Genomic DNA, 21490 nt, shown 5'->3' with positions numbered 1-21490 from the left:
TCAGCACCACATATAAATAAATGAATAAAATAAAGGTCCATCAATATCTAAAAATATATTTTTTTAAAAAAAATACCATGAAAAGTAGATTTCATGAGGTAATTTCGTGGATCCTACTTAGAATCTTTAAATAGTATTTAAAAAGACTTCTAGCACGATTAAAAAACAGCTGAAAAGATAGACAAGGGTTCAAGTAACTACAGTACTTGATAGTCTATATAATGGCTGTTGGTTTAAAACAAGAAGTTATGATGCCTTTAGAAGTCAGTGTATTTGAGAGGAGCTCAGATTTCATATGTTAACAAAGTTTGTCATGAAAGTAAAACACAATTATTTAAATGAGCACAATCCAGACCTTATATAACTACAGTATAAAATGAGATGTAAAAGATTCTCTAAAGAATTCTAGGGCTGAGGCTGTGGCTCAGCGGTAACACACTTGCCTGGAATGTGTGAGGCACTGGGTTGGAGCCTCAGCACCACATATAAGTAAATTAAAAAAAAGAAAGGTCCATTGACAACTAAAAAAAAAAGAATTCTAAAGAATTCTAAAACACTGGTTTGGGGCCTGTGAATTGTAACTACTTTAAGAAATTTGACTTCAATATTACAAGAGAGTTTTGAAAATCAAGAATCAATGTTAAGATCTTGAACTTAAATTCTATAATAACAAGTTTTGCCAGTTGACAAAGATACTCATGTGATTTGTATACTTGGGTCCACATACCCTTCTAAGTCTATTATTATTCTTTCTTTCTACCAATTCAACTAGGTTACTATGATAGTTCTATTACCTGATCATACTCCAAGGCTCCCGGATAGAGCGGCCATCCAAGGAATAATTCTGCAATCACACATCCCAATGACCACATGTCTATGGCTTCACAAAATGGCAACCCCAATATTATCTCTGGAGCTCTGTGGAAGGGAAAAATCAGTCAGGGTGGTTTTCATTTAAGATTATCTGGTTTCATCTGATATTCTAAGAAATGTTATCAAATGGCAGAGGAATCATTTTCTACTTACTTTGCTCTTTCATAACTCTTTGAAACACAACCATAATCCTGATTTAAGCTGAATAGGGCGCCATTAGTACATCAATCATTGTGATAAAATCTCATGAATTTTTTATACTTGTACAGAGTTTTATTATCATAACACTTTAAAAATAAGAAAAAAAAAACAGATCTTGTTTTTCAGACTACAGAAGACTAGAAATAACACACAATAAAGAAAACTGGCAAGCGATTAAATACATGCACCATGACATCAACATGACTAAAACCAGACAGTGAGAGATAAGAACAAAGGAAACAAAACAAAAGCCGAAGACTAAAAGTGGATCTAGACCTAGGTACTACTTCAGTACACAATAATAATAAATGTTCACACAATTGGGGTCATTGATCATCCACAAAACCATGTTCAATGTATTCTCCCCTGAAAAGTAGAAAAATATGGACAAAAAATTAAAAGCATTTTATTACTTAAAGGACTTTGGTTAGAGTTGGAAAATGTACTTCATGAAATATTATCATTCCCAGATAAATTATGTAGCTACTTCATATGGCTTTCCCGGGAGAAGCTTCATGTACTGCAATTGCAAAGGAAGTCACAAACATTATAGTTATCCTGGATTTGTTCGTATGTGTATATGTGTGCGTTTAATTTAAAACAACCTTGAGGGGCTGGGGTTGTGGCTTAGTGGTAGAGCGCTTGCAAGCCTAGTAAGTGTGAGGCACTGGGTTTGATTCTCAGCACCACATATAAATAAATAAAATAAAAGTCCATTGACAACTAAAAGAATATTAAAAAAAAAAAAAAACTTGACATTACAGAGAAGTTGCGAGAATGGTAAACAAATATTTCTCCCAAAATCACCTGAGAATAATTTGCCACATTACTGGATGCTTTGTCTTTCCTACACACAAAAATATTCCCCTAAATATCTGCAATATAATTATAAACATCAGGAAAAGAACAATGATATATTGCTAACCATCTAAGTCTCAGAGCCCATTCAAGTTTGACCGATTATACTAAAAATGTCCTTTTAAGCAAGCAAAAGGATCCAACTCAACATCAATTGTGCATTAACATTTAGCTGTCATTTTCCTTTGAGATTTTTTTCAATATATAATGTTTCCTCAGTGTTTCCTTGATTTCCATGACCTTGACATAAAATGTTACAGGCCTGTTACTTGTAGAAATGACATTGAATGTGGTCTTACTAGTGTACACTCATAATTAGATTCAGGCTATAAATCTGTGAAAGAAATATCACAGAAATTTGTTTTCCCATTATACTGTATCAAATAGCACACAATTTTGATATGTTCCATCATCTCTGGAATGCCCTCCAAAGTCTCACATGTTAAAAGTTTGACTCCTAGTGCAGCAATGTTCAAAGGTAAAGCTCTTGGGAAATCAATGGATCATGAGAGGTCTAAACTCATCAATGGATTAATCCATTGAGGGATTCATGGCTGAATGGATTATTGGGAGGTGATGAAAACTGTAGGAGGTAGAATATAATAGTTAAAGGGCATGAGTCATTGAAGTCCAAAATATAAATCCAAGGTACTTGGAAACTATACCTTGTCTCTGCTCCTTCCTCTATCCATCACTCCACTCTGCTTCTGGGCTGCTATAAAGTGAACAGTCCTGCTCCACCATGCCCTCTTCACCATAATGTTCTACCTCACCACAGACCCACAGCAGTGGAGTCACCTGACTGTGAAACTAAACCTCTAAAACTATGAGCCAAAATAAAATTTTCCTTCTTTCAGTTTTTTTTCCAGGTATTTTGTCACAGAGATGAAAAGGTAACAAAACACCTTCCATCACTAATAATTTTCACTGTGATCACTTAATTAACATGGTATCTGCTAGATTTATCCACTACTGAGTTCCTCCTTTTCTCTTTGTAATTAACTATTTATGGGGTTTCAGTTTGAAACTAACCCATTCCTTATGAAACTTTATATTTTGTTAATTTATTGACCTCCATGAGTACAGATTAATGACTCCTGTTTCATTCAGTAGGTTATAATTCATTGATATAATTATTCCCAGATTTGACTGCTTAGAAGTCCTTTAAAGTTTTATATGATTTTTGACATGTCCCCACATTTTCTGATTATTTCTTTGCTTTCTGGCACAGCAAGATAGTCTAGGTTCATGTTGTTCTTTTCCTGTTAAGGCTCCAGAAGCCACCATTTCTCTGAGGATACCCAGTATTTCTTTTAGTGGAGAATGATAAGTTCAAATGAAGATCAGAGAGCTATGGATTCTCATTACTATTAAGATGATTTCCAGGGCTCCCAGTATGAGAGAGAGAGAGAGAGAGAGAGAGAGAGAGAGAGAGAGAGAGAGAGAGAGAGAGAGAGAGAGAACGAGAACACACACATATATAGGTACATATGTGTATATATACATAGTTTAGAAGAATAAACTGTTGATTTCTTAACTGAGACTTCTGGTTGTTATTATCTTCTAAGGCAATAATTTGTTTGTTTGGCTCAGTCAAGTGCTTGCCTAGTAAGTGTGAGGCACTGGGTTTGATTCTCAGCACTACATTTAAATAAATTAAATAAAGATCCACTGACAACTAAAACAATATATTTTTTTTTAAAATGTGGTCCCTGGGAACTGTTTTGTACTGAGGATTGAACCCAGGAGCACTCTACCACTGAGGTAAGTCTTTTTTTAAATGTTTTATTTTGAAACTGGGTCTCACTACATTGATGAGGCTGGCCTCAAACTTTCAATCTCCTGCCTTGCCCTCCTGACTTGCTAGGATTACAGATATCTGCTACTGTGCCTCTCATAAGACAATAATTCTCAAGCTTGGCTGCACATTATAATCATTTGGCCCTGGTTACACCCTACACCAATTAAATTGGACATCTTGGAGTAACAGGGTATTTTCAACATACAGCAAACAAAATTAAGAAGCAATGCCCTGCACTCAATAAATTAGGCCAATGGGAAGACCACCCTATTTTCTCCCTGTATCTTATATCAGAATAAATGAATTGTTTTCTATTATAGATTTGGTATTTGCACAGCAAAGCTTGTACTCCTGGCTATCTGTGGCTATAATTAATGGTTAAGATTCAGCAGATCTTTAGTTAATCCAAAAGTATTTACTGAAAAACAAGAGCCATGGAGCAATGCTATGAAAGATCTTCAAAATATAATTATAAGAAGGTTTCATTCTTTTGACAAAATAAGTGGTTGTGTGGATGTATACACATGAATTGTGCTCAGATGTAACTGAGTGTGCTAAACCATATTGTAGAAGAGAAAAAATAAGTTATACTAAGCTATCAAAAACCTATATATTCACAATATTATATAAAAGAAGCTAGAAAGAAACCTCATTTCTCAGTTCGCTATTGTAATACTCAGAACCTAACAAAGAAAATGCACTCAGCAAACATTTCTCAAATAAATCATTCCAACATAGTTTGAGGTACACAATGGAAGCATCACAGTGACATTAGGGTTTGAAGTAGGTCTTGAAGAACGCAAGTCTACAAAGAAAGAAAAAGAACTAGATATAAGAGTTTATTTAAAAACACATATCAACTTAGATTTTAAAAGATGCAAAGCAAAACGGCAGTTCCAAAAGGATGGCGTCAAGAAGAATTTACTACTGATTTTTAATCATGTAATAATCTGAATCCTAAAGAATTATTAAGACTAATAGGACAATCCCAATGTATATAAAAGCTTTATGGTTACTTTGAAGCATGAAAAATTCTCCGTAGGATTTAAAATTTGTTAATATAGAAATTTTCAATATTGCATTTGGCAATGAAAGAAAAGTAAGAGAATGATAGCACCTAGGATATGCAACTTAGAGAGAAAGAAGTATGAATTCTGGTTAAGTCTAAGAAAAAAGTTTCTGTCAATCAGACCAAAACCAGTGAATTCATTTTGCCATTTGATACCATCTAATGAATGAGCCAAGTTTCTGACAGTGATAATAATATAGAAATATTAAACAGGATTTGCATACAGCCACTTTAGCTATAAAATCCGAGATATAAAAGTTACATTCACAGAAGCAAACTCAGTTCCTTGTTTTAAAATGTGAGTGAATTTTAACTAGAACTGTTATACAAACGCATTATCTGTTATTTTATCAGTTCAGTTCCTCTGAGAAGCATATTAGATGTGCCAAAAATCTTGTTGAAAAGATTCCTACAAGGGATTTTGAGGGAGGAATTAAGAGTAGGTAATCAGAGCTCTCAGACCTTGAGGTCTGAAACCTCCAGAAGAAGAGAGGCCAAGAAAGAATTGAGTGAAGAGAACCTCCAACAGCAGTGCAGTGACAAGAAAGGTAAGGTCAATGACGAGTCCCTAAGCAAAAAGGATCTGTTAGAGGAGACCTGGCTAGCAAAAATAGCCCAGCTGTGGTAAACTAACCATGTGGTCATTGGCTCAGAGAGCCAAGAGGAAGTGGGGCTCTTCACCTGAGTACCAAAGCCTGGTCAGCTGCTCCAGGCAGGAGGCTCTCAGGATGAAGGATCTGAATGGCACATTCCATGGCTGCCACACCTAGCTTCCAAAAAAGTTTGTATTTTATAATACATAGACATATCATAAACAAAAAACACAGTAAATTTCTCTGCCACTAATCATAGCATGCCATATATTTTCTACATATATCACAGGTTAAAAGTTCAGAAATAATACTTTAAAACACTTCCATTCTAGATAACTGCCAGAGATTTGAGAGTTCTACAAGATAGTTTAACCTCAGAAAATAAACTTTTGAGTACTCATCTAGCATGTGCAGGGCCCTGGGTTCAATCCTCAGCACCACATAAAAATAGATGAATGGAAAAAAGGTATAAAAAATTTTTTTTAAAGTGATCATAGCATAGTGATCACATAAAAAAAAGTGATAAAGGATTCTGAGTAGTGGGGCCACTCTTAAAATAGATCTCTTTTCTAATCCTACAGGAAGATCTTCCACTTATTTTATCATCTACCGTAACTCCCTTCTGAGCACCCATAATGTGGCAATGTTGAAGATATGGGAGGGAATGGACATTATTTGTGTTTTGAAAATAGACCTGGTACACATTAAACACGCCTATTTAATGGGGAGTACAACGAAGCCTGATGTTTCTTTTATTTATTTATTATTTATAGTTGTAGTTGGACACAATACCTTTATTTTTATTTTTTATTTTTATGTAGTGCTTCACACATGCTTAGGCAAGTGCTCTTCTGCTGAGCCACAACCTTAGCCCCACCTGATGTCTCTTTCTATAAATAACAACACAATTAGAAGGCAACCGTGAAACCCACAAACCCACATGGTCTATAAGTCATAAGGTACAAAGGTACTATATATCTAAATGCTGTTTTACTTTCTTATTTTGTTGTATATTTTAACCCAAGTTTATCAACATTCGTTATGAGCAAATTTTTATTGCTTCTCTAAAGTCTTGAAACACTGATATAAACCATAGGTTAAGACTTAAATTTGGTAAGCTGAAAAATCTTGTAAATGAGTATGCAGGCCTGTGGATGGTTTGTGAGACTTGTGCTAGACTTAGAAGACAATGTTCACAGTAGATGCTTCAAAACAATATATAGTAAAATAAGAAGTTACCTGAAAAGATGACCAACAATGAAACACTTTATTTGCTTTATTCCATTTTTGCTTATTTGTTTACTTATTTGTCCAATAACTGGCTAAAGAAACCCAACCCTGTTAGAAAAAGGGATGTCTTGGTCCAGAATCTCAATATATTTAGTTAAGAGTAATTATATTTCTAATAATAGATAGTTCCCTTAAGTTACCATTTCAAATACCACTCAACGAAAGAACTTGTGTGCTGTTCATGGTCATTAAGAAAATATTGCATGTAATCCCAGAGGCTCAGAACTGAGGCTAGAATATTTCAAGTTCAAGGATAGCCTTAGCAACTCAGCAAAGCCCTAAACAACTTAGCCAGACCCAGTCTCACAATAAAAAATTTTAAAAGCAAGTGATGTGACTCAGTTCGTAAGGATACCTGGGTTTAATTGCTGGTGTGAGAGAGAGAGAGAGAGAGAGAGAGAGAGAGAAGAGAAGAGAAGAGAAGAGAAGGGGAGGGGAGGGGAGGGGAGGGGAGGGGAGGGGAGGGGAGGGGAGAATATTGGTCTGCGGGGGCGGGTGGGGGGGCTGGGGTTGTGGCTCAGAGATAGAGTGCCCGCATACCATGCGTGGGGCACTGGATTCAATCCTCAGCACCATATAACAATAAAATGAAGATGTTGTGTCCACCTATAACTAAAAAAAAAAAAAATTTTTTTTTTTAAAAAGAAAATATTGGTCTGGGGCTGAAGCTCAGTGGTAGAACACTTGCCTAGCCAATGTGAAGCCCTGTATTTGAACCACAGCACTGAAAAAAGAAAAGTAAATACCGGTCATAATATAGCTCCCAGCTTGGGTTTTCCTGCATACAGAGAATGCCAAGGCCAACATGAATATCTATTTAAAGTCTTCACTTCTCAAATAAACTAAGCAGAATGCTGATATACCTCAGCTTCTTAAGAGTTTAGGGATAGAACAATACAGACATGGCCAGATATGGTGCTGCACAACTGTAATCCCAATGACTCAGGAGGTAGAGGCAGGAAGACTGCAGGTTCAAAGTCAGCCTGAGCAACTTAGCAAGGCCCTAAGCAACTTAGTCAGACCCTGTCTCAATAAAAAATAAAAAGGGCTAGGGGTGTAGCTGAGTGGTACAGCACTTGTCTGTACAGCATGCTTGAGGCCTTAGGTTTAATCTCCAGTACTTCCCACCTCCTACTGCTGCCAAAAAAGATAATGGAGAAATGCTGCATCAACTTGAAAAAGATAAACTCAATAAACAAAACTACTAAAATCAGAAGTCTTCTCTGAGCTAGAAGTAGGTCTGGAAGAAATATTTAAAATAACAGATTAAGATTATTCACACGTTACACAACTCACCCATTTAAATGGCACTCTCCAATGGTCTTTAATGTATTTTCAGAATTATATAACCATCACCCAATCAATTTTAGAACACTTTCATGACCCCCCCTAAAAAAAAAAAAAAAAAACTATATCCACCCCTCCCCCGCAAAAAAAAATCCTGTATCTATTAGTTGTTACCCTCCAGTTCTCCCAAACTACCCTATCCCTAAGTCACCAATATCCCTTCTCTCAGAATTGCCTATTCTGGACATTTACTATTAATGGAAACATACATATGTGGTCTTTTATAATTGGATTCTTTGACTTGGCATAATGTTTTCAATGTTCAACAATGTTGTTGCATGTATCACTACCACGAAAGGCCATGTCAGCTCACCAGGCTATTGCAGAAGAACAATATACTCCAGTGCTAAAGAAGGTCAAAGCAGAGTTTATGCCAAGAACAAGTATTGTCTCAGAACTGGTCAATACAGGAAGAAAATGCCCTTTATGAATATATATCAGAAAGTGGAAAGTAGGTACTAATCTTTACAGGAACTACAGATTTTTCTGTTTTATTCAATACAACAGGCTTTACGATCGAGCTAATCTTGTGCTATTCATTCTTCAAACATCTAAAACACTAAAAGAAAACAGTAAGAACCTCATGGCCATAGTCTAGTAATCCAATATAAAAGAACACAGATCACAAGTGCAATTCCCTTTGAGTGACTTTCATAAGACCTTTATGCTATGGTGGTATTAAAAATATATTTTAGAAAAAAGCTAATTTGGAAATACATTTTAGAAAAGCTCTGGAAAGATAAGTATTGGATCCTGGTAAGGAAGCATTGATTTCAAATAATAAAAATCATCTACATAGAGCTAAATTTATAACACTCCTGAGTAGGTACACAGCTGTCCCTCAGTAGCATGTAATTTAACTGAGCCTTAGTATTTTCATTTTTAAAATGGAATTTTACTAAACTTACATATTCAAAAGATTTTCTAAAGAACCAAGTAAAAGAATGTGTGTAAAATGTAAAGTAGTATATGCATTTCCTTAAAGTATTATTCATACTTTCATTGTCCTAATTCACACTCCTTTCTTCTCAAACCTCCACCTTCTTCCCATCCTGATTCCTGACTACTGTCCTTGCATCCCACTTTATTGAAATAAATAGATGTAATTTGAAAGACAGTTTCTACATTCTCACCACATCCACTGGCCCACCTGCATCTGTCAGTGGGCTGCTGCTATCAAGATAAGGCATCCAGGCTCACTTATTGAAGTACATAGCTCCGCCGATTTCCACTCTCTCTCACCACCATTATGTCCCTCTCTATGCGACAATTCTACAGCTCCCACCTTGAAAGAAAAAAGAAATTCTCTTGATTACATATCTTCCTTCAGGCTTCGCCCCCTCCTGTTTTCCTTTACTCTTAATCCTTCTTGAAAACTGTCTCCAATGGAATTCATCTTCAACTCACTCACTTCACCAAAATATAGTTCCTCTCCTGGACACCATCAGTTACTGCACTGCCACATCTTCCATTTACTAGACTTGCATTATTGAATACAGCTGATTATGCACTCCTTCTTTAAAAACTACGTGCACTTGGCTTCCAGGATACCAGGAGAACACTTTGTTCTTCTTAATTCATTAGCTTTCCCTTTTCAGATTCCTCCGCTAGTTCCATATCATTTTCCCAACTTTCTTTTTTCTTCCATCCAGTGCTAGGAATCAAATGTAGGGTTTCAACCATGCTAGGCAAGCAATCTACCACTAAGCTACATCCCAGCCCTCATTTTACCAGTCTGCTGAGGCTCAGACTTTGAAAATCTATCTTCTCTCTACATTCACCTCCCCTAGTGATCTCATCCAATCACAGAGTTTTAAAGCCACCTTTATTGTAAAGACTTCTGAATACGCATCTCCAACTGAGGCCTCTCCTTGACTTACATATCAAATTGTCTATTCAATACCTGTTGAATTTCTATTACACATCTTAAATTGAATATATTCAAAAAGAATTGATCCCCCCCCAAATCCACCCACCTCCAGCCTTCCCCATCTCAGTAATTAACAATTCTATTCTTTTTAGTATCTCAGGCCCAAACCTGGGAGAAGTAAATATGCCTCTTGTCTTTTATTCCCCACATCTACCCCAGCAAATCCCCTAGACTATCTTCAAACAGGTCCAGAATTTGACTACTTTGCTCCCCTTTTACCACTACTACCCTAATCCAAGCCCTCATTATCTTATCTGGATTAATACTAGAACTTCCTACTAGTCTTGTTTCTGTCCTTGTTTTCTACCATCTGTTCTCTATCTAGCAGCATGAGTGATCCATTTTATACACAAATCGGACCTCATCACTTCTCTTCTCAAAATCCCCAATAGCTTGTATCTTAGTAAAAGTCTAATTCCTCACAATGACCTCATGAGGTCCTGCCTTCACCTATACTGTCCAGCCCTTAACTACATCTGATATTTCTATTATTCTGCCACTTGGTTTCTCTGATCCAGTTATACTGACCTTATTCTTCTTTCAAACCTTGGTTCTTAAAACCATTACACTTAAAGATACCTGGGGGAAGACGGTTCCAGGAAGACAACAAGACTTGATCCCTTCACCTGTATTTACTTGGTTTTCTACTTTAAGGTCATTGTATTACAAAGGCCTTCCCAGAATACCTTAAATAGAAGCCTTCACCAAAACAGGGCACCTGCACTTCACCTTTATCCTGCTTTGTTGTTCTTTATAACATTTTTTATCAACTGATAAATATACTTGCTTATTGTCTCCTATCCTCAGGCCCTACTAGAATATAAATTCCATGGGGGCAAGAACTTTTGTAATTTTTTTCAATGCTATAACCCCAGAACGCTGCCTGATATAATAGGCACTTATTCATTATTTGCTTACAAGAGCTGCTAGCATACATTCATTCATTCACAGGAAAGAAAAGAAAAATTTTGTTCAATCAAATGTACGAGCTCAACAGGTATCAATCCAAGGGACTCTTATATGCTAGCCACTTCACATTTAGGACATCTGATGTATTTTATGACTATATAATAAAACAAATACCATTCACTGAGCTTTAACAACAGGCCCAGCACTATGGAAATAACATTATCTCATTTAAAGAAAATATACTAAAAACAACATATTGTATTGTTCTTCTGTCCCAAGATAAAAATCAAGGTAAATAAAATGTTGAACAAAAGCCCCCGATTGAGCAGAGCCAACACAGAATCTTGAGAAATAATAAATAACTGTTTTCTAAAGCAGCTAAGCTTTGGAGTTTGTGACATAGCAATAGATAACATACACATTGCCGGAAGTTTCCCAGAAAGTAACAGGACTGAGATTTAAATAACTGTTTCCTAATCCTCTTCTCTATACCATACTAGCTCCCGTTATAAAATCATTTGACTCAAAAACACAGGCAGTCAAACAGAAAACCTAGAAAATGATCCAGAAATCACTTTTAGTAATTCAATTAAATAATGCTCTCATTCTATTTTTTTACAGAACTGAAAAATACTGACCACTGTTTCTAACAGTTCCATAACATGAGAAACCATCTGTAACAGGCCTCATATGATCCTTACCTCTCTTGGACAATCAAAAGAAAAAGAAGTATTAAAAAAAAAAATGGGAAGAGGGAAGGGAAGGAGGGCACAGAGAGAGAATTTTTAGTGTCATAAACCCTTCTAAAAATATGCAACAGTAATTACATGAAACACATAACACTATGAACAAGGTAATGTTGTGTTTTATAAATTATTCATTTGATATTCATACAAACCCTTTTAATAGACAAAAGAAATAGACACAGGAGTAAGCAACTTTACTAACTAAAGTCACGTAGTAAGAAGTGCACCTGTGACTCAGATCTGAGTTTTATGCCTTCAGAATCCATGCTTTTAATGCTTTTCACTAGTATACACTGAAATAAAAACTTCTAGGATTACTAAAACTATTAGACTTTAATCTTACTGAAAGTTCTCCCATGCCAATGCTATATTTATCATTACTGTGTTCTTTTTAAATAGATTCTGAAACTAACCAGAAGGGCCTGGAAATGTGGCTTAGAAGAAAAGCATCTGCATCATATTAATGAGGCCCTGAGTTTGATCTCCAGCACAGCACAGTAAAGCAAAAACAAAAACTAAACTACAACTAGTGAAAATCTGTGTCTATTAGAAGAAAAAGTAGGCCCTAATCTTCATCATATGGAATTAAGGCCCAACTTCCTTAATAAGACTCCTATAGCGCAAGAATTAAAACCAAGAATAATAAATGGGATGGACTCAAACAACAAAGTTTCTTCTGAGCAAAAGAAACAATCTGTGAGGTGAATAAAGAGCCTACATCCTGGTAGTAAATTTTTACCCCTCACACATCAGATAGAGCGCTAATCTCTAGGGTATATAAAGAACTCAAAAAGCTAAGCACCAAAAAAAGAAATAACCCAATCAATAAATGGGCCAAGGAAATGAACAGACACTTCTCAGAAAAGGGTATACAATCAATCAACAAGCACATAAAAAAATGTTCATTAGAGAAATACAAATCAAAACTACTTTACGATATCATCTCACTACAGTCAAAATGGCAGCTATTATGAAGACAAACAACAATTTGTAGGCAAGGATGTGGGGGGAAAAGGCATACTCGTACATTGCTGGTGGGACTGCGAATTGGTGCGGTCAATATGGAAAGCAGTATGGAGATTCCTTGGAAAACCAGGAATGGAACCACCATTTGACCCAGCTATTCCTCTCCTTGGTCCTACCCAAAAGACTCAAAAACAGCATACTACAGGGACACAGCCACATATAGTAGCACAATTCACAATAGCTTAACTGTGGAACCAACCTAGATGCCCTTCAGTAGATGAATGGATTAAAAAATGTGGCATATATACACAATGGAATATTACTCAGCAATAAAAGAGGATAAAATCATGGCATTTGCAGGTAAATGGATGAAGTTGGAGAAGATAATGCTAAGTGAAGTTAGCCAATCCCAAAAAACCAAATACTGAATATTTTCTCTGATATAAATAGGCTGATTTATAGTGGGGTAGGGAGGGGGAGCATGGGAGGAATAGAAGAACTCTAGATAAGGCAGAGGGGTGGGAGGGGAAGGGAGGAGGCAGGCAGTTAGCAATGATGGTGAATGTGGTGGACATCATTATCCAAAGTACATGTACGAAGACATGAATTGGTGTGAACATACTTTATATACAAAGATATGAAAAATTGTACTCTATATGTGTAATAAGAATTGTAATGCATTCCGCTGTCATGTATTTAAAAAATAAAATCAATTAAAAAAAGAAAGTGAATTCTATGCACGTATGAATAAAAAAAGTGAAGTATGAATATACTTTTGTTAAGCGAAATCTAGCTGACATTTTACTGATCCCTCATCGTGATCTTGACTCTGTTACTCAGCTAAACCTTAAAAAAATCCTTCACATTAAATATGCAGACATCTTCTGGACACCTCTTAGTTTAAAAAAGGATCTGACTGTGGGAAACACTGTGTTCCTAAAGATAACTGTAACGTCCTTTTACAGAGGCAGTTGGGAAATGAGCTCAACAGTGGATGTGACCATCTACTAGTAACAGGGGTGATTACTCATAAATACCAATTCAACTGCAATAAATCCTTGAAAATTAAAACCCTGTACTTGGCAAAAGACAGAAAAGATTCAAAATGCTTATAAGTACAGAAATAGATAAATGTGGATTTGTTCAAATATAGAAAAATGTCAGGTTAAATAGAAATTCAAGTTTTTTCAGCTACTATTAATGTGAAATCAACCTGGCAAGGAGGATCAAAAGGTACATATTTCCACAATATTTTAATTGTTACTAAACAAGCCTCTCCTACTATATAACAAAAGCTCAAGCTTAAAACTGCCAGTCACCTAGATATTGTATAAATTTTACATTTTTCCTATTATCATTATCAAATTAGATGTTAAATAATGAATCCATGCTTGGATTTTGCAGAAATTTCACATTTTTCCTATTATTATCATCATCACATCAGATGTAAGCAGACTTTTTTTTTAAATATTTTTTTTAAAGATAGAGTGAGAGAGAGAGAGAGGGTGAGATAGAGAATTTTTTTTAATATTTATTTTTAGTTTTCGGCGGACACAACATCTTTGTTTGTATGTGGTGCTGAGGATCGAACCCAGGCCGCACGCATGCCAGGTGAGCGCGCTACCGCTTGAGCCACATCCCCAGTCCAGCAAAACGTTTTTATTTCCATTTACTACAAGGAAATTTTCTAGTAAAAAGACAAGTGGGAATGTGTTGCCTTAGGAAGGAAGGCATACTGGAAGGCTCCGTCTCTGATAGGGCACGCCACAAAGGAGACTCTTCAAAGTACATCAGGAGAACTTACTCTAGAGGACCTCAGAGAGTGTGTCCAAATCATAACGCAACTGAAATTTATGAGAATGTGAAAGAGCATTTTCTACAGGTGGAACTTCCACAGTAGAATGATCACTAAAGTACATTAGTGAGTTTATTTTTGGCACTCTTGTGAATATCCCAAAGAATGGTGACTTTTTTTAAAACCACCAACAAAACTCAACTCTCTTAAAAAAGCAAATAGATGTCAAAATAGATGATTAACCACTTCTACAAATGTTTTCAAGTTATGAATGTTTTTGATATGAGAAAATTGTTGCCATAAAAAATAACATCGATACAGAATACTAGTCATGAAAGTTGCTTTTATGACTACAGCTGAAACTATCCAATAACATTTTGAAATGTAATCAAAGTACAGGCTCTTAGATCCTCATTCAAATGTAGTTTGTATCGTAGGTCAAAAATAACGCAATTAAAAATATCCTTACTGCATGGCCACTTAATGTTTTAACTATGCAGGACAATGATCCAGATCAAAGCACCAAGTACAGAGAACAGCAATAATAAATATTTTCAAAGCCCATTAAATTTAAAACCTGAAGCCAGGTGCAGTGGTGCACGCCTGTAATCCCAGCGATTTGAGAGGCTATGACAGGAAGACAGCCAATTAGAGGGCAGCCTGGGCAACAGATTCTGTCTCAAAATAAAAAATAAAAAGATGACTGTAATCCCAATGGCTCAGAAAGCTGAGACAGGAGGACCGCAAATTTGAGATCAGTATCGCAATTTACCATGGCTTAACCCTGTGTCAAAGTAAAAAAATTTATAAAGGGGCCACCAAGTGTAATCCCCAGTAACAAACAAACAAATGAAGGGTTTGAGGGCATAACTCAGTGTGGTAAAGTGCCCCAGGGTTCAATCACCAGTACTGGAGTAGGGTGGGGGTGCTGAAAAGAATATAAGATGGCAGATATTTAGTATACATGACCAATATATCAAATATATAGTTTATAGCTTAATATCAAATAATATAAAGTATCCATGTATGATCAGTAACTAATGTTTTATAAAACTATAAGTCAGAAATGCACTTTATTTATAGACAGCACTATCAGCTTCATTTTATCTACTAATAACAGCTTCAAGATCACTCAAAATTCTTGTAATATAAAAAACTATGAGAATATTAACAAACATCCAGAGAGTAAAGCTAAAGGGCTGCATTCAAAAGATAATATGAAAATATCTGAAAAATTAAGGAAAAACACATTTCGGCTAGAGGCTGAAAGTGGCTGTTCTTGACTTCATAGTTTATATCTATTGAATATAGATAATATTTATCACAACTCATAAACATGCACTATATTAATTAATATATGCATTTGTATTTTACATTCCTTATAAATATTTTACTCTATGAGATAATAAGAAAAATTGTAATTATCCTTATTTTACATATGATTAGGAGGGAAAATAGAGAACAAACCACTGTTTCTTAAATTTATTTCACTATGAAATATTTTAAAATTATAAAATATCATCAAAAACACCAACAAAACCTCATCATCTGTAAGATATGTCTATTCTAAATAAGAAAAAATAACTGCAACAAATGATTTATTTTCTAATTTTATGATAATTATTGGGAAAAAATGTGAAGTGAGCAGTTATGAGGAGTCTGATTCTTTGCTAAATGTTTTATAAAGGAACTGGAGTTGAGGCTCACTTGTAGAACACTTGGTTAACATGTTAAAGTCCTTGGTTCAATATCCAACACTGAAAAAAAAAGTTTATTGCTGATAACTTCATTCAATCCTAACAAAAAGCCCCTGAGGTAAACAATATATCATCCCACTTTAGAGTTGAGGAAACTGAAGCATGAAATTAACTTTTAAAGTTCTGGTGGTTAGTGTTGGGGCTTATAAGCAAATGAATCAAGACTTTCACAACAATGTACAGAAATCACTTTTATTTTATAAACTATTAAAGGTATTGTTATAAAATGCATTATTTATTCATAAGAACACATGCCTATTCCTTAATGAGCACATGTGAGATTAGACACTGATTCACTGGGTGATTTCTCAATACAATTTCATGTACCATACCAAATTTCTTTTGCTCGCTCTCTCTAGAGTCCATCACCCCCCTTTTTAAAAAATTTTTTTAGTTGTAAATGGACACAATACCTTTATTTTATTTGTTTATTTTTATGTGTTGACGGATATCGAACCCAGTGATTCACACATGTTAGGCAAACAATCACTGAGCCACAATTCTGGCCCCTCCACACACACCCCCCCTTTTTTATTTTTTATTTTCAGAGAGGGTCTCACTAAATTGCTTATTCAGACTGGACTCTAACTTGTGATCCTTCTGCCTCAGCCTCCCAAGCATCTGGGATCACAGGTGTGCATCACCACCTACAGTTTCTTAAAAGTAAATTTTATTTAACAGCTAAACTAATATATTCAGTATTTTCCTTTCACTTTTTCCCTCATAATTATTTATGATGACATAGCTTTAAACTTATTGAAACACCCAGAACCAGAGTTTCCAAATGCTAACACATTATTCTGTTTGCATTATCCTTCTCTCTCTTTTTTAGATATACACAATGAATACTATTTTTCTGAACCATCTGAGATTTAAGTGGCAGAAAACATACATCTTTACCTCTAAATGCTTGAATCCGCACCCACTTCCTAAACACAAGAAGTCTCTTAAATACCAGTATATTTGTGAAAATCAGGAAATTAACATTAGTACAATAGTATTCAAACTTTGCCAATTGTCCCAATAATGTTTTCCTTTAGAGCAAACAACACTTTTAAAAAGTAAATAAATCCCAGACTCACATCTCTTTAGTTTTGCTTATCTGGAACAGCTCTCCTTGCTATTTCTGTGGTTTTCATGACACTGTCATTTTTGAAGAGTACACACCAGTAGCTTTGTAGAATGTGGCTCAATTTGTGTTCATCTAATGCTTCCTCATAAAGATTCAGTTTATCTGTTTTCAGCAGGAAGACCACTGGAATGACACTATCATCCTAATATTTTTAATTTATTTATTTTAATTTTTTTTTTAAATTTTTTTGTAGTTGAAGATGGACAGAATGCCTTTATTTTATTTATTTTTATGTGGTGCTGAGGATCGAACCCAGTGCCTCACGCATGCTAGGCAAGCGCTCTACCACTGAGCTACAGCCCCAGTCCTCATCCTAATATTTTTAAATGTGCATATCAGAAAACTTGCCTGAGATTAATTTTCAAAGAGCACATTTTAATGCTTCTCAGAAAAGATTCTTATTAGCTGATAGAATCAAATAAATACAGACTTTGGAGTCATGGAGATCTGAATTCCAAATCCTAACTCAGTTACAATCTCTAAACACCTCAACAAATTATAAATTTCATTACAGCCTCAATTCACTCATTTGTCAATGAGGGACTGCTAAGGTTTGGGTAGACTTTGTGTCCAACGATTCATGCAGTGGAAGTTGGATTCTCAATATGGCAGGGTTGAGGTGGGGAACATTTAAGAGATAAGGCCTTGGGGGAGGATATTAGGCTTAGGTGCTCTACCTTCATGAACAGATGAATGCTGGTCTGCAGGAATGGCTTGGGTGAGGGAGTGGGTTCTTTCTCCAAGAATAGATTGTTATTAAAAAAATCAACTCAGCCCTTCTAGTCTCTTGCTCCACACACACCCCTCCTGCAAAATCTAGTTCCCTTTCCACCATGTTTCTAAAGGGGGCTTCTCCAGAAATGGCAAACGCCTGTAATCCCAGCAGCTCAGAAGGCTGGGACAGGAGGATCCCGTGTTCAAAGCCAGCCTAGCAAAAGCTAGGCGCTAAGCAACTCAGAGAGACCCTGTCTCTAAATAAAACACAAAAAGTACAAAATAAGGCTGGGAATGTGGCTCGGTGGTCAAGTGCCCCTGAGTTCAATCCCAGGTATCCACCCCACTATCCCAAAAAAAGAAACAAGAAGCAAGAGGAATTACATTATCAACTATGGTAATGATACGTGATACTGGCAGAATAGACAAATTTGTTACTGCCAGGCAGTAGAATAAATAATAAATGGTGCTTAGTTAAGGGGTATCCATACAGGAATAATGCAAATTAATCCCTACCTCATACCTTACACAAATATAAATTCCAGATGGACAGCAGCTCCAAATTTGAAAAGGTTAAAAAAAGAAAGAAAGAAAAAAGAAAAAAAAAGTCTTAGTTCGTAAAGAATACTTTTGAAAAATAAAACTACATTTAACAATATCAAAATCAAGACCATATATTCATGTAAGATAAGAAAGTGATAAAACAAGCCACAGATGGTACTCTCCCTAAAGGTTTCATATTGGGAATATATTTTAAAATAATACACACACACACACCAACAAGAATAAGACAACCAAGCACACAGAAAATTAAGCAAAAAACACTTCATAAAATAGAATGCACAGTCAGTGAACTTGACACGGGAAGTAGTAAGACGAGCATGTTCACACTGTGAAAATCTATCAAATTACTTAACATCTGTGTCTATAAACTATCTTATACTCAAAAAATGGGTGTATTAATCATTATTCACACAAATTCAATGTTTCCCAAGCTCTCAAAGATTCTGCACACATTCTAAAATAAGCAGCAGGGAATAACTATGAGATACTCCCTATCATCATATCGTTGTGTGTGTGTATAAGGTACTGGGATTCAACCAGGGGTACTTAACCACTGAGCTACATCCCCAGCCCTTTTGATTTTTATTTTGAGACAGGGTCTCATTAATTTGCTTAGGGTCTTTCTAATATAGTAAGGCTGGCCTCAAACCAGCAATCCTCCTGCTTCAGCCTCCCAAATTGCTGGGATTACAGGCATGCACCACCACACCTGGCTATCTGCATAATATTCTTTTAAACCATGCCACTCTTCTTTTATAGCTCCTACTTATGAAATATATACAATATTCCCAAGACTGTATTACATGCTTTACATGCATTGTGGATTTAACCTTCACAATAACCTGTGAGGTAGCTATTATCACCATCATTTTATAGATGAGTAAATTGAGGCTTAGAAAGATTAAACAACTTGCTTGAGATGACAACCACAGGTGGGAGAACCAGAATGAACCATATGAACCATATGAACACGTGAATAAATATGGTAACATAATTAGTTACTTGTCATTATTTAAGCACCATCAGACTTCCGTATATTGTTTCATCTATTTTATGACTTACCCTATTCTATCCCTTCTTGAAACAGAATATTTAATGCCCCATGAATCACTACAAAGCATAAAGTTTTCTTACAAGCCCTTAAAATGAATACTGTCATATCCAAAATATTAGTGTCAAAACTTTGCTACATATTCAATACGATGCTATTTGAAGAAATTATATGCTAATGAAAAGCAATTTAGAGCAAACAACTTATTTTTAATAAGTTTAAACACATACTTCAATCTTGTCACATAGCTTCACCACCATATTACTCAAACATAAATTCTCTCATGAATTTATTTCTCCTAAATACTACAAAATGGTATCCTGTTTTCAGGTGATTTTTATAATCCTGAATTGCCTATTTCTGCAATAATATTTTGCCATTTATACAGAAACTATATCCTTAGAGTTCAAATGAAATTTTCATTTTTTATTTTACTATGACTCAAAAGCAAATGCATCATATATATCTATACACATATGTATAGATATAAATTAAGTAAAAGTGTTATTTATAAATGTTGATACAGCAGTTCCCACTTAAGTATACTGGGATTCAGTTGCTTCTTCTATAATGTAAATTAGGGTAAAAGTCTATGAAAAATATTTTCTTACAGTTCTAAAATTATTTGCTTCTGTATTACAATGGCCTTAGTACAAATGTTTTATCTTTAGGAACTACTGATGACTCATTTAGCCTTGAGGAAGGGGGAAAAAACACATAAATACCAATTCACAATGCCAGAGAGCATTTTGTTAGAAAATAAAATCACTTCCTATTATAGCAAGAGTGGACAATCCAGAGACTCCTGAAGTCAGCAGAGATGAAGGACTCATGTTATAAGGAATTAATTGCCAAACATACTGAAAATTAACAAATGCTATCTGTGAAAGGCTATTACACATGTTTAAAGTATTGAAATCCCTTTGTTTAGCACCTTGTCACCTTTTTCCAATTGTATATGGCATGTCAAGGTCCTGACATAATCTTGATGCACTGCAATTAGGTTTCCAAGACATAGTTTGTGATATTTGATGACAAAGTAGATTCATATTAGGATTTAAGGTGAAGAAGGAACAAAGAAGTAATGACAGTTTTCAGTTGAGGACATATATCACTTACTAGTTAATATGTTGTTAGTAAAGTTGCAGGACACCTAAATGACCCAGGAAGAAAGTCAAGAAAGCAATTTCACTTATAATAGCATAAAAAATAACAAAATATTTAGAACTAAATATAACTAAGGAGGTAATAGACTTTTTGACTGAAAACTATAAAACACTACTGAAATTTAAAAAGACCTAATTCATGAAAAGATATCCCGTGTTTCTGGAGTAGAGGATTTTAATATTGCTAAAATGGCAGTACTTACTAAAATATTATACATATTCAATCCACCCATATCAAAATTCTAACAGTACTTTCATAGAGATTTTTTAAAAGCCTAAAATTCATATGGAATTTCAAGGGACTCAAAATTGCCAATCTGGAAAATAACAATTAAAACGGGAAGATTCTTACTTGCCAATTTCAAAACTTACTACAAAGCTACAGAATCAACAAAAGAGAGTGCAGCTCAGTGGTAGAGTACTTGCCACGCATGTACCAACCTTGCCTTGAGTTCAATACTCAGCACTGCCAAAAAAAGTTAATAAACAAATAAGTAACCAAAAAACTAAATCATCACATCTACAGTCAACTCATGTCCAACAAGGGTCTAAAGACCATCAATAAACAAAGGACAGTCTCTTCAATCAGTAGTGCTTGAAAAACTGAATGTCCACCCATATAAAAGAATAAAGTGGAAATCCTACCTCACACCAAAAATTTAATTCAAAATAACAAGGAAGACTAAATTTAGAAACTAAAACAACAAATTGTTAGAACAAAACTTAAG

At 35.2% G+C, this 21490-nt stretch overlaps 1 protein-coding gene across 5 annotated transcripts in view; it reads right to left on the bottom strand.

Moving 5' to 3' along the window:
- Window positions 1–21490, bottom strand: part of Hipk3 (homeodomain interacting protein kinase 3) — an 88106-nt gene that overhangs the window by 22323 nt on the left and 44293 nt on the right. For all 5 annotated transcript variants that reach the window (XM_076847022.1, XM_076847025.1, XM_076847024.1 and 2 more), the window contains exon 3: window positions 795–918. In XM_076847022.1, the coding sequence (XP_076703137.1) occupies window positions 795–918 (124 nt within the window). The remainder of the gene's footprint in view (window positions 1–794; window positions 919–21490) is intronic.

Source organism: Callospermophilus lateralis, chromosome 2 (assembly GCF_048772815.1).
Source record: "Callospermophilus lateralis isolate mCalLat2 chromosome 2, mCalLat2.hap1, whole genome shotgun sequence".
Classification (NCBI taxonomy): domain Eukaryota; kingdom Metazoa; phylum Chordata; class Mammalia; order Rodentia; family Sciuridae; genus Callospermophilus; species Callospermophilus lateralis.
The sequence above is the reverse complement of the archived record's forward strand: the minus strand, read 5'-3'. Positions and strand labels throughout refer to the sequence as shown.